The 13,344-nt window shown below is 39.9% G+C and overlaps 1 protein-coding gene across 3 annotated transcripts in view; it reads left to right on the forward strand.

Moving 5' to 3' along the window:
• LOC124149367 (voltage-dependent calcium channel gamma-5 subunit-like) overlaps positions 1-13,344 on the forward strand; it is an 82,120-nt gene that overhangs the window by 63,438 nt on the left and 5,338 nt on the right. For 2 of the 3 annotated variants that reach the window (XM_046520904.2, XM_046520905.2), the window contains exons 2-4: positions 532-1,675; positions 7,188-7,274; positions 8,515-8,649. In XM_046520904.2, coding sequence (XP_046376860.1) covers positions 1,459-1,675; positions 7,188-7,274; positions 8,515-8,649 — 439 coding nt within the window. In that variant the 5' untranslated portion in view covers positions 532-1,458. The remainder of the gene's footprint in view (positions 1-531; positions 1,676-7,187; positions 7,275-8,514; positions 8,650-13,344) is intronic. The other variant, XM_048392718.1, reaches the window with a different exon arrangement.

The following is a 13,344-nucleotide window of genomic DNA, read 5'->3' on the forward strand; positions in this document are numbered from 1 at the left end:
GGAAAGACGTAATGATGTAAGATTGTTTCTTAATTTAAAATATTCTTTTGTACAGAATGTAATCCATGCACAAGCCTTATAAGATTACTTTATTCGAAATCGATACTGACAAAAAAACACCATCTTAACTTAACGTTATCAATACGCTTAAGCAGCCGAATCAATCACTGAAGAAATGAGTGTAAAATCCGAGTTAAGCTCTATCGTCTGTCAAGTATTACATATCAGTGTCACAATGTGACGATACGAAGATCTAAATGTTGAATGGATGTGCCTTTTTCTGGCAGAAGCATCCACATTTGCTATATAATCCCCGATCGATCCACGGCACTTGGCAAGTAATTGAAAATTTTGTCAATACGTTTCATTAACGTCAACTTAATGCGCCTTTTCACTCCAACTCCATGGTAAACTGCTAATGACTGTGTGGCCTGATCTTCCACACACTGAAGTCAGTGATTAACGTAATATTTGTAATTCTCTACCCCATTCAATGACTGCTGACCTTATCTATGGATCGCTCCCTTTCAGCTTAGACAGAACAGAGGACCGTCCGTCCTGGTTTAAATGGTCCTCAGAAAGCTCCCTGCCACTACGCCTGCATTTGGTGGTATGTGAATAGATGTCCTTGAGGTAGTTTTCAAGAAGAATTTGCTCTCCAAGGATGAAAGGAATAGCTCCATGAAGAGGAATCGGATTCTATCGTTCCAGCAAACAAGTAATCAAGCTTAGAACAGCATCAGCGAGAACATGTTTACTTGAGAAGGCCTTTTATAGCAACCTTAACGCAGTTTCTAGCCCTGAGATACACAGCTAACGATCAACAATGTATACACGTGATTCAAGAGTTGTCTACATGAACGAATTATTCAAGGAAGGCTAACAAAGTTTGAGAACAGATTGGCACGTTACATACCAGCAAATCAATCTGTCCAATTCCAAGGCCATTTTTGGTTGAACGTGCTTGCAAAAGTGTATATTCGGTATCCTGACTTTTGAGGGATGCTAGATTCAGACAAGCCCTGACTGGAGCGATGTCCACAGGGCATACTGGAAGATAGGGCGGTGATTGCTTTTTATATCCACCTCACTACCAGATATGGGTTGAGTGCTGTGTTTGAATGATGGTAACTGCATCATCAATATTCGAGATGTTCGTGAACTAGAACAAGACGTAATATTTAGTGTGTCAAATGTTGTGAAGTCAACCAACGACATTTTATTTACAGACGTTTCTTACCCTCGTGCTTCCTAAGGATGAATGTGGATTTGGTGCCTGGTCATTGATGGACTGATTTATCAACCTATCCATTTTTAACAATGAAGACCTTTCGCCTGAAAGCAAAACGGAAGCCAATGGTTGATTACTAATTATACTGAACTCCGGCAGGTTCATGGGTCTGTATATCTCTCCATCTTGCTGTGTACGCGTCCTTTCATTATTCATTCAGGAGAAACATGCGTTGTAATATACACGTTTTGACTTCTCTAACATTCGTGTTCGGAGCTATCACTGTGGGATCGCTGTGTCTGTCTGTGTCGACTGATTGCTGGCTGTTAACCAGAGAACACATCAAACCTACTGACGGAGAAGGAAAGGTTATAAAAAACGCCTCTAAATTTTGGCTAGAGACATGGTCTGGATTATGGAGATATTGTTTAAAGAATGAATTACGTAAGTAACTATTTTACTTTAATAGATTCTTGGATTTACTTAATTCATTATCCATAGCTTATACCATTGATATATGAATCATATTTGATTAATAGCATGTTTGATTTACATAAGGTAACACACTTTATATTTGAACAAATATATAAAAAAAACATACATTTACGAAGTTGTGTGCGTAAAATATACTTTCACAATAATGTACTTTTATGGGGATCGAAAAACATCCAATGAAAACGGTTATCATTATATATCATAATAACAATAATTGAATACGTCAACATCCCTAATGTCCTGTCTTGCTACAACGAAACATCCGGTTCTACTTGATGTGTACAGCACCCGTGTGCCCGCATTGTATAACATCTGTATGAGTGAGTGAGTGAGTATGGTTTTACTATCACGGCTGGGGACACCAGAAATGGGCTTCACACGACATCTGTATGAGGCTACTGTATGTAACGACTCCAGCACACCAAGAAAAACACAGGCAAACACAGGACAACTATCGATGTATTCACTGACCGAGGCTCGATTCACATAACTATCCCAATGTATTCACGGAACTATCCTAGTGTATTCACAGAACAATCCCAATGTTAATCTCAATGTATTCACACGCGAATCAAAATGTATTCCCCGAACTAATACCGATGTTTTCACAGAACTACCCTAATGTGTTCACGGAATAATCCCAATGTATTCGCAGAATTACCCAAAGTATTAACAGAATTATCCTAATATATTCACATAACTATCCCAACGTATTCTCGGAACTATACCAATGTACTCACATAACTACCCTAATGTAATCGCAGAACTATCCCAATGTATTCACAGAACTTTCGCGGAACAACCCAAATATAATCACATAACTATCGCAACGCATCCTCAGAACTATCCCAATGTATTCACAGAACTATCCCACTGTAGTCATATTGCTCTCCCAATGTATTCACAGAACTATCCCACTTTACTAACAGAACTATCCCCAATGTATTCACAGAACTATCCAACTGTAGGCATATTGCCATCCCAATGTATTCATAGAACTATACCACTTTACTCACAGAACTATCCCCAATGTATTCACAGAACTACCCCACTGTAGTCATATTGCTATCCCAATGTATTCACAGAACTATCCCATTTTACTCACAGAAATATCCCAAATGTATTCACAGAACTATCCCACTGTAGTCATATTGCTATCCCAATGTATTCACAGAACTATACCACTTTACTCACAGAACTATCCCCAATGTTTTCACAGAACTAACCCACAGTAGTCATGTCGCTATCCCAATGTATTCACAGAACTATCCCACTGTAGGCATATTGCTATCCCCAATGTATCCATAGAACTATTTCCACTTTACTCACAGAACTATCCCCTATGTATTCACAGAACTATCCCACTGTAGTCATATTGCTATCCCAATGTATTCACAGAACTATCCCACTGTAGTCATGTCGCTATCCCAATGTATTCACAGAACTATCTCACTGTAGCCATATTGCTATCCCAATATATTCACAGAACTATCCCATTTTACTCACAAAACTATCCCCAATGTATTTACAGAACTATCCCACTGTAGTCATATTGCTATCCCAATGTATTCACAGAACTATCCCACTGTAGTCATATTGCTATCCCAATGTATTCACAGTACTATCCCACTTTACTCACAGAACTTTCCCAATGTATTCACAGAACTATCCCACTGTAGTCATATTGCCATCCCAATGTATTCATAGAACTATCCCCAATGTATCCATAGAACTATTCCACTTTACTCACAGAACTATCCCCAATGTATTCACAGAACTATCCCACTGAAGTCATATTGCTATCCCAATGTATTCACAGAACTATCCCACTGTAGTCATGTCGCTATCCCAATGTATTCACAGAACTATCCCACTGTAGCCATATTGCTATCCCAATATATTCACAGAACTATCCCATTTTACTCACAGAACTATCCCCAATGTATTTACAGAACTTTCCCACTGTAGTCATATTGCTATCCCAATGTATTCACAGTACTATCCCACTTTACTCACAGAACTCTCCCCTATGTATTCAAAGAACTAACCCACTGTAATCATATTGCTATCCCAATGTATTCACAGAACTATCCCACTGTAGTCATATTGCTATCCCAATGTATTCACAGTACTATCCCACTTTACTCACAGAACTATCCCCTATGTATTCACAGAACTATCCCACTGTAGTCATATTGCCATCCCAATGTATTCATAGAACTATCCCCAATGTATCCAGAACTATTCCACTTTACTCACAGAACTATCCCCAATGTATTCACAGAACTATCCCACTGTAGTCATATTGCTATCCCAATGTATTCACAGAACTATCCCACTGTAGTCATATTGCTATCCCAATGTATTCACAGAACTATCCCACTGTAGTCATGTCGCTATCCCAATGTATTCACAGAACTATCCCACTGTAGTCATATTGCTATCCCAATGTATTCACAGAACTATCCCATTTTACTCACAGGACTATCCCCAATGTATTCACAGAACTATCCCACTGTAGGCATATTGCTATCCCAATGTATTCACAGAACTATCCCACTTTACTCACAGAACTATCCCCAATGTATTCACAGAACTAACCCACTGTAATCATGTCGCTATCCAAATGTATTCACAGAACTATCCCACTGTAGTCATATTGCTATCCCAATGTATTCACAGAACTATCCCACTGTAGTCATATTGTTATCCCAATGTATTCACAGAACTATCCCACTGTAGTCATATTGCTATCCCAATGTATTCACAGAACTATCCCACTGTAGTCATATTGTTATCCCAATGCATTCACAGAACTATCCCACTGTAGTCATGTCGCTATCCAAATGTATTCACAGAACTATCCCACTGTAGTCATATTGCTATCCCAATGTATTCACAGAACTATCCCACTGTAGTCATATTGTTATCCCAATGTATTCACAGAACTATCCCACTGTAGTCATATTGTTATCCCAATGTATTCACAGAACTATCCCACTGTAGTCATATTGTTATCCCAATGTATTCACAGAACTATCCCACTGTAGTCATATTGCTATCCCAATGCATTCACAGAACTATCCAACTGTAGTCATATTGTTATCCCAATGCATTCACAGAACTATCCCACTGTAGTCATATTGTTATCCCAATGCATTCACAGAACTATCCCACTGTAGTCATATTGTTATCCCAATGCATTCACAGAACTATCCCACTGTAGTCATATTGTTATCCCAATGTATTCACAGAACTATCCCACTGTAGTCATATTGTTATCCCAATGTATTCACAGAACTATCCCACTGTAGTCATATTGTTATCCCAATGTATTCACAGAACTATCCCACTGTAGTCATATTGTTATCCCAATGTATTCACAGAACTATCCCACTGTAGTCATATTGCTATCCCAATGTATTCACAGAACTATCCCACTGTAGTCATATTGTTATCCCAATGTATTCACAGAACTATCCCACTGTAGTCATATTGCTATCCCAATGTATTCACAGAACTATCCCACTGTAGTCATATTGTTATCCCAATGTATTCACAGAACTATCCCACTGTAGTCATATTGTTATCCCAATGCATTCACAGAACTATCCCACTGTAGTCATATTGTTATCCCAATGTATTCACAGAACTATCCCACTTTACTAACAGAACTATCCCCAATGTATTCACAGAACTATCCCACTGTAGTCATATTGTTATCCCAATGCATTCACAGAACTATCCCACTGTAGTCATATTGTTATCCCAATGTATTCACAGAACTATCCCACTGTAGTCATATTGTTATCCCAATGCACTCACAGAACTATCCCACTGTAGTCATATTGTTATCCCAATGTATTCACAGAACTATCCCACTGTAGTCATATTGTTATCCCAATGCATTCACAGAACTATCCCACTGTAGTCATATTGTTATCCCAATGCATTCACAGAACTATCCCACTGTAGTCATATTGTTATCCCAATGCATTCACAGAACTATCCCACTGTAGTCATATTGTTATCCCAATGTATTCACAGAACTATCCCACTGTAGTCATATTGTTATCCCAATGTATTCACAGAACTATCCCACTGTAGTCATATTGTTATCCCAATGCATTCACAGAACTATCCCACTGTAGTCATATTGTTATCCCAATGTATTCACAGAACTATCCCACTGTAGTCATATTGTTATCCCAATGTATTCACAGAACTATCCCACTGTAGTCATATTGTTATCCCAATGTATTCACAGAACTATCCCACTGTAGTCATATTGTTATCCCAATGTATTCACAGAACTATCCCACTGTAGTCATATTGTTATCCCAATGTATTCACAGAACTATCCCACTGTAGTCATATTGTTATCCCAATGCATTCACAGAACTATCCCACTGTAGTCATATTGTTATCCCAATGCATTCACAGAACTATCCCACTGTAGTCATATTGTTATCCCAATGCATTCACAGAACTATCCCACTGTAGTCATATTGTTATCCCAATGTATTCACAGAACTATCCCACTGTAGTCATATTGTTATCCCAATGCATTCACAGAACTATCCCACTGTAGTCATATTGTTATCCCAATGTATTCACAGAACTATCCCACTGTAGTCATATTGTTATCCCAATGCATTCACAGAACTATCCCACTGTAGTCATATTGTTATCCCAATACATTCACAGAACTATCCCACTGTAGTCATATTGTTATCCCAATGTATTCACAGAACTATCCCACTGTAGTCATATTGTTATCCCAATGTATTCACAGAACTATCCCACTGTAGTCATATTGTCATCCCAATGTATTCACAGAACTATCCCACTGTAGTCATATTGTTATCCCAATGTATTCACAGAACTATCCCACTGTAGTCATATTGTTATCCCAATGTATTCACAGAACTATCCCACTGTAGTCATATTGTTATCCCAATGTATTCACAGAACTATCCCACTGTAGTCATATTGTTATCCCAATGTATTCACAGAACTATCCCACTGTAGTCATATTGTTATCCCAATGTATTCACAGAACTATCCCACTGTAGTCATATTGTTATCCCAATGTATTCACAGAACTATCCCACTGTAGTCATATTGTTATCCCAATGTATTCACAGAACTATCCCACTGTAGTCATATTGTCATCCCAATGTATTCACAGAACTATCTAATGTATTAGATTAATGTATCTGTTTACCGTAACACATTACCTTAAGGATATATCAGGGAAAGGAGATTTTAGCGGAGACTTGCAGATGGAGTATGTGCTCATTGCCCGAACGTCTCGTTTTCACAACATCAATGTTTGCATGTATGTAGTTCTGTCACCTTGACGAAGCAAACATATTGCTAACTGCGTCGTAAAACAATCGTCATACCGAGACAACAACTCTATGAAGCAATGTCTCATCATCTCCGTTTCTAATTCCAGTTGAAGCCGCCATGTGTTCCTCCATTAGCTACCAAGTCAGTAACGAAGGACGAGAAAATCAGGCAGAAACGACCATGACGATCATTGGTAATCAAGCTAAAGTCCCTGAAGTGTTCTCATTGTGACGTGTTTCTCAACAACTGAATTACTAAAAGAACGCATGCTTTATTATATGTATTAAACACAATCCGTACCACCATTCAATGTTTGTTTCCAGTAGGTTTGTCGAAATAACCTACCAGGCAAAAGAAAGTATCCTTTGAATATTTGGTCAACAATTACAAACGTAACTAGGCTGAAAACAGTCACCGTTACACTGAAACTTAAGGTCCAAAACACAGCTGTGAGACCCATCACAAATACATCACCATCGAATAACCAGTTCTGGTTTGTATCATTTCAGCCACCATAAAACATTGTATACTTTCTTTTGCCGGTAGTTTATATGAGTGAGTGTGTGTGTTGGGTTTAACGTCGCTTTTAACAGTATTCCAGTTATATCACGGCGAGTCAGCTTAATGTGGGAGGAAAGGCCGAAGTGATGCAGGTCTAAGACGTTTACCACTTCGATGAAACCCACGAGCAGGGGTATGATTATAGAAACATAATCGGTGCGAACCGGGATTCGAACCCACAATCATAGGTTTCTGGCGTGTCCAAGGGACGTAACTCTGCACAGCGAATCGCGGCGCCTAAGACGACTGGGCCACCCGTGCCCCGTGCAGTTTATATGAATAAACATAACGAATTTCTTTGAGGAAGAACCAATCGTTTATTTGACAGATAATTCTTTTTAGACATCCTCGTGGTAGAATAAAAACATAGATCCAAAGTCTTTTATGTATTCACTTCACTTGGTGGTTATCTTCAGAAGTGAATATACCACAATTGCAACTGTCCCAAATGGGACTTATGTCTTAGTCAACCATCGTCATTCCATCATGCCTTGTATCGTTAAGGGACTATACAACATATGCACTGAACATCGTCCCAGAAGCTACTTGCCCTTCCAAATCGACATACCATCTGAAAATAACACCATACCGTCTAACGCTAAAATCAACATACCTTCTAGTTGCTGGTAATATGTGACCTTCGAAATGGCTTACAATGTAAATACATACATTCATACGATCGATTCCTCGTCCGACCGATCTCGTTACTATCTGATCCTTGCGATTGATCCAATTTTCCCTTCTCCGTCTCCTAACTTGGAATGTTAGAATATTGTGATCTGAAGTTACGAAAACTATTGATATATAGTTGTATACCGGTACTATAGCAGTACATGTATTCTTTAGTTGAACTTTCGTTTTATCTTCAACAGCAGCCATGCGAGGATCGGTACCTCTACCTGTCACAGCGTTATTCTTGGCCTTATTTGCCGCCATCCTGAACGTCATGGGGAGCATCCACTCCGATGTGAAGACGTTAGTGTGTGCTGTATTTTACGTCCTAGCGGGTACGACCTTTCTCCATTCTTTGCATCATGCATTGTTTTTTAGGGTCATGAGCGGACTTGGCCAAACCCAAAAAGTCATCAAATATTGTTTGATGTTCACGAGTTTTTAAAAGCGACACTCTGTTACTCGGAATTTTAATCCCCAGATCTAAATATGAAACAGATGAGGCTGTTTCTCTGGTCTATTTTATTTCTAGTCCAAGTGGGTGGATAAATTCGTGGACATAAATTGGCTTCTTGACCATTATTGAATTATATCAGAACGTCGATATACCTAGCGCTTACGTTGAACTTCTAAGCCAAATTCAGTTAGTTTGATTTTACCAATCCGAGCAGAAAGTCCTATTCGTGTACATAAAAAAACAGATGAGTAAGGAGGGAGCACAGTTTGTGCTCATGGAGGTGCCTACATTTTGTTTTTTGTCTTACAAGGTGTTTTGCGTAGTGAGTGAGGGTTTGACGCTGCTTTGAACAGTACAGTAAACTACGGTTATAACGAACACGCTTATAACGAACTGACGGATATAACGAACTACTTTTTTGGTCCTGACTATTTGCTGTAGTTATGCTGTATATATGCTTATAACGAACTACGGTTAAAACGAACTAAACTTAGTAGTCCCTTTGAGTTCGTTATAACCGTACTTTACTGTAGTTCAGTTATATAACGGTGTGTCAGTTTGATGTGGGAGGAAAGCTCATAGGTGAAGCAGGTTGGGTACAACTGTCTTGGTTTCACCTAGCAAGTTAGGTAAGGGCGACAATTTAGAGAATCATGCATGCAAGATATTGAAAACAACTTATAACGTCATGAACATTCGATTGATTGGAACATGTTATAATGCCACCAATGACTCAGATCCTCGTGTGTTTTTTGAGGATCTGGTACTGACTAATAAACTATAACAATATAAAAAAAAATCAGCGGAATCCTACGTTATTGAAATCGTGCACTTTGGTGAAAAACACGAGCATGGGTATGGTACTGTTTAACTAAGGATCAGTATCAAGCGAATCTTGTATTCGAATCCACGATATCCGGATCCTGGCGCGGTTAAGGAACGCAACTATGCATAGCGAATTGTGGCGCCTTCCCCCATAGATCAGTTTAGAACATTATGCACTAATCTATTGCGTTCTGCTTATTCGAGCATTATCAATAATCATTAATAATAGGATCACCACAGTACTATGACGGTCGGTAACGCTTTTACATAGACTTACGGGGCCGTAGCATCAGGATCTCTTTATGGGACGTGGGCCTGAAGGGTGAGTGAGTGAGTATGGGTTTACGCCGCTTTTAGCAATATTCCAGCAATACCACGGCGGGGGACACCAGAAATGGCTTCACACATTTTACCAATGTGGTGAATCAAACCCGGGTCTTCGGCGTGACGAGCGAACGCTTTAACCACTAGGCCCTAAAGGTTGAACCTCCTCCTTTACTGTAATGGCATTTTTCTGGCAACATATAACATTAAGTTGAGTAATATGCATTTAAACATAATTTGAAGACGACATCTGAAGAAGCAGACATATGGCCATTGAGTTCTAAATTCAATAGTTCAGCATCACCCATATTCCCCGTCGAACCCAAAAGCCTATTGAGTTAAGTGATGTTTGGATGTATGACTTGTGGATGGTGGTCATGTGTACTGTGGACACGCCACAAGTCAGGTGGGTCTAAGCAATGTCAGTCCCGGAGAGTATCTATGTATTTTTCTCTTTCAAAACCTCGTCAAGACAGATATAAACAAACACACAATGGTGCTTCCCCCGTGGCACTCGCCGAGGCATTTACTCTGCATTTTACAAATCCGTCATACAAACCCGTCACTAGCCTTGAACCATATCATTTCAGAACCATGCCAGTCACCGACACTGAACATCTTACTGTAAGATGCATGCATGTACCAGGTGCCATCCATGGTTTGTGGTTCAGAACCAGTCACCGACACTGTAACATCTTACTGTAAGATACATGCATGTACCAGGTGCCATCCATGGTTTGTGGTTCAGAACCAGTCACCGACACTGTAACATCTTACTGTAAGATACATGCATGTACCAGGTGCCATCCATGCTTTGTGGTTCAGAACCAGTCACCGACACTGTAATATCTTACTGTAAGATACATACATGTACCAGGTGCCATCCATGCTTTGTGGTTCAGAACCAGTCTCCGACACTGTAACATCTTACTGTAAGATACATACATGTACCAGGTACCATCCATGCTTTGTGGTTCAGAACCAGTCACGGACACTGTAACATCTTACTGTAAGATACATACATGTACCAGGTACCATCCATGCTTTGTGGTTCAGGACCATACTCGTCACTGTGACGACATTTGTCTTGCAGCAAGACTGCCATCACCTGACAACAGAAAATTGTCTAACCATAATCCCCTGGACATACAATAAACAAGACCTCACTGTAACGGCGACACCACAGGAGAGATTGAACTACCCGGGCTTCACAATTCCTATAATATACTCTTTCCGGTAGCGCCCTCTACCTTGAATAACCTCCCTTTGTATCTGGCTTTACCTTCAAGAGAAATCAATTTCATTCTAATTCACTCGGTTCCATCGAATGAATTTTCATTAATATGAAGAGACCGCCCTATGCTGATGGAGAAGAACTTGGTTAATGATTGTAAATTTTCAACCCAGTAGCATACAGAAACCTGCCACGGTGCATTGACCTCCCTTTGTAGTTGAGCGACTTGCAGATACAGTGGTCGCTTCATCAGAATACACTGGTGTACATACATCTGGAATGCCTGTGGCTATAAATATTCCCGCTCCATTCCCTTCCAGCTTCCTACTGATCAATAAATACGACGAGGACAATTTCAGGCCCAATACGCCGACCATGTTACACTTGACGTGGTTTGATAAACGGGCATATTTTGGAATTCACTCTACAACGACTGAACAAATATGTATTTGATTCAAAGTGTAATATGCTGCTTAACATATATCGTGTCTGGCGATATGAGAAGCTTTTGAGAAGTCAATAAAGAGGCAATAAAATCTCCTTTTATGGTAGATATTACTCGAAAATAGGTTGTCATGGAGAATTATTTCCAGTGATCTAGCAAACTGGCTTATAAGGTGTGATTGGGTTTGTTTTGTACAGTATTTCGATTATATCACGGCGAGTCAGCTTCATTTTGTAGGAGAGCCCGACATGATGCAGGTCTTAGAATGTTACCACATTATGGTGCCGACAAACCCAGAAACAAAATCACCGGGATTCGAACGCATATTGGTCGCAAAGCGAATTCCGGCGCCTTAGACGAATGGGCCACCCGTTTTCTGCCACAGAGAGTTGTGTTGCATCGCTGCAATGTGATCACTGATCACCCAGTTCATTCCGCAGCCGTAACCTACCATATTCTTTGGTACCGCCTGAAGAGAAAAATGATAAAAGAGAACAAAGAACATCTAAGCCCTGCAATTCGCAGAGTTGCGTCCCTGGGGCATGCCAAAAACCCGTTATCGTTCGTCCTGATTATGTCTCAGGTCTGTCAGCATCAAACCCATTCTCGTTGATTTCACCACTGTGGTAAACTTCATCACTTCTGGCGTTCCTCCATCACCAAGATGATACTGAGATGATGTAACAGAAACACTATAACGGCGGCGTTAAACCAAACTCAATCACACATAAGTGATGCATTTCTCTGAACTCAAGGTCGACACACTGTTAAATGGCTTGGTTCGTGTCAGTGTTATATATTTTCTCACTGGCATGGGGGAACTCATTTTCAATTCCATCTGGATCACGGTTCAGATCCGTCAAACCAGCATAAATTTCTACTTCTGAAAATGGATTATTTAGAACAAAATCAAATGAATCATGTCTGCGGATGATGTACTTATATGTATCAGTATCCTCTTGCACGAAAGACATAAGACATTCTTATTGTGATGAAAGTGGATACATTCTGATGTAATCCCTGTTTTATTCAGCTTTTTTCCGAAAAGCGTAGCTCACCTTCCTCGTCTTGATCAAAATGGAATATCTTGTTCAGCTGGTAACTATTGCCTACATTCTGATCATTCAACGCTTCAGGTAGCCATTTGGTTAAAACGACGTTCATTCGTCACAGAAAAACCTAGGTTCGATTCGACACATGTAGAACGTGTGGAGGTCACTATCGGTGTCCCTTACTGTTGTTTGTTGTTGTTTGTTGTTTGTGGCTTAACGTCGCACTCAGCAATATTCCAGTTATATGACGGCGGGCTATAAATAATCGAGTTTTGACCAGACAATCCAGTGATTGATATCATGAGCATCGATCCAGGCAATTGGGATACGATGATCTGCATCAACCAAGTCAGCGAGCCTGACCACCCGATCCCGTTAGTCGCCTCTTACGACAAGCAAAGTCGTCTCTTACGGCTAGATGGGTTCTTTACTGTTGTATGGCTGAAGTATTAGAAAAAAAATATATTTATTGACACATTCACTCTCGCCCCTTTTTATTTCATACTCCGGTGTTGTGTTAAAGGATTTTCATCTATTGTAAAGTTTCTTATTGTAGTATTGTTTGAAAAATGCTGACCGCCTTCGTGGTCCAGTGGATAGAGCGTCTGCCCGGAGAGCTAATGGCTGGCTCAAACCAAGTACTAGGCCCAGAAACACACTTACAAAATAGCCTGTTTGCAAATAATACCGGAT

Source organism: Haliotis rufescens, unplaced genomic scaffold, assembly GCF_023055435.1.
Source record: "Haliotis rufescens isolate VD_foot unplaced genomic scaffold, xgHalRufe1.0.p SCAF_11, whole genome shotgun sequence".
Classification (NCBI taxonomy): domain Eukaryota; kingdom Metazoa; phylum Mollusca; class Gastropoda; order Lepetellida; family Haliotidae; genus Haliotis; species Haliotis rufescens.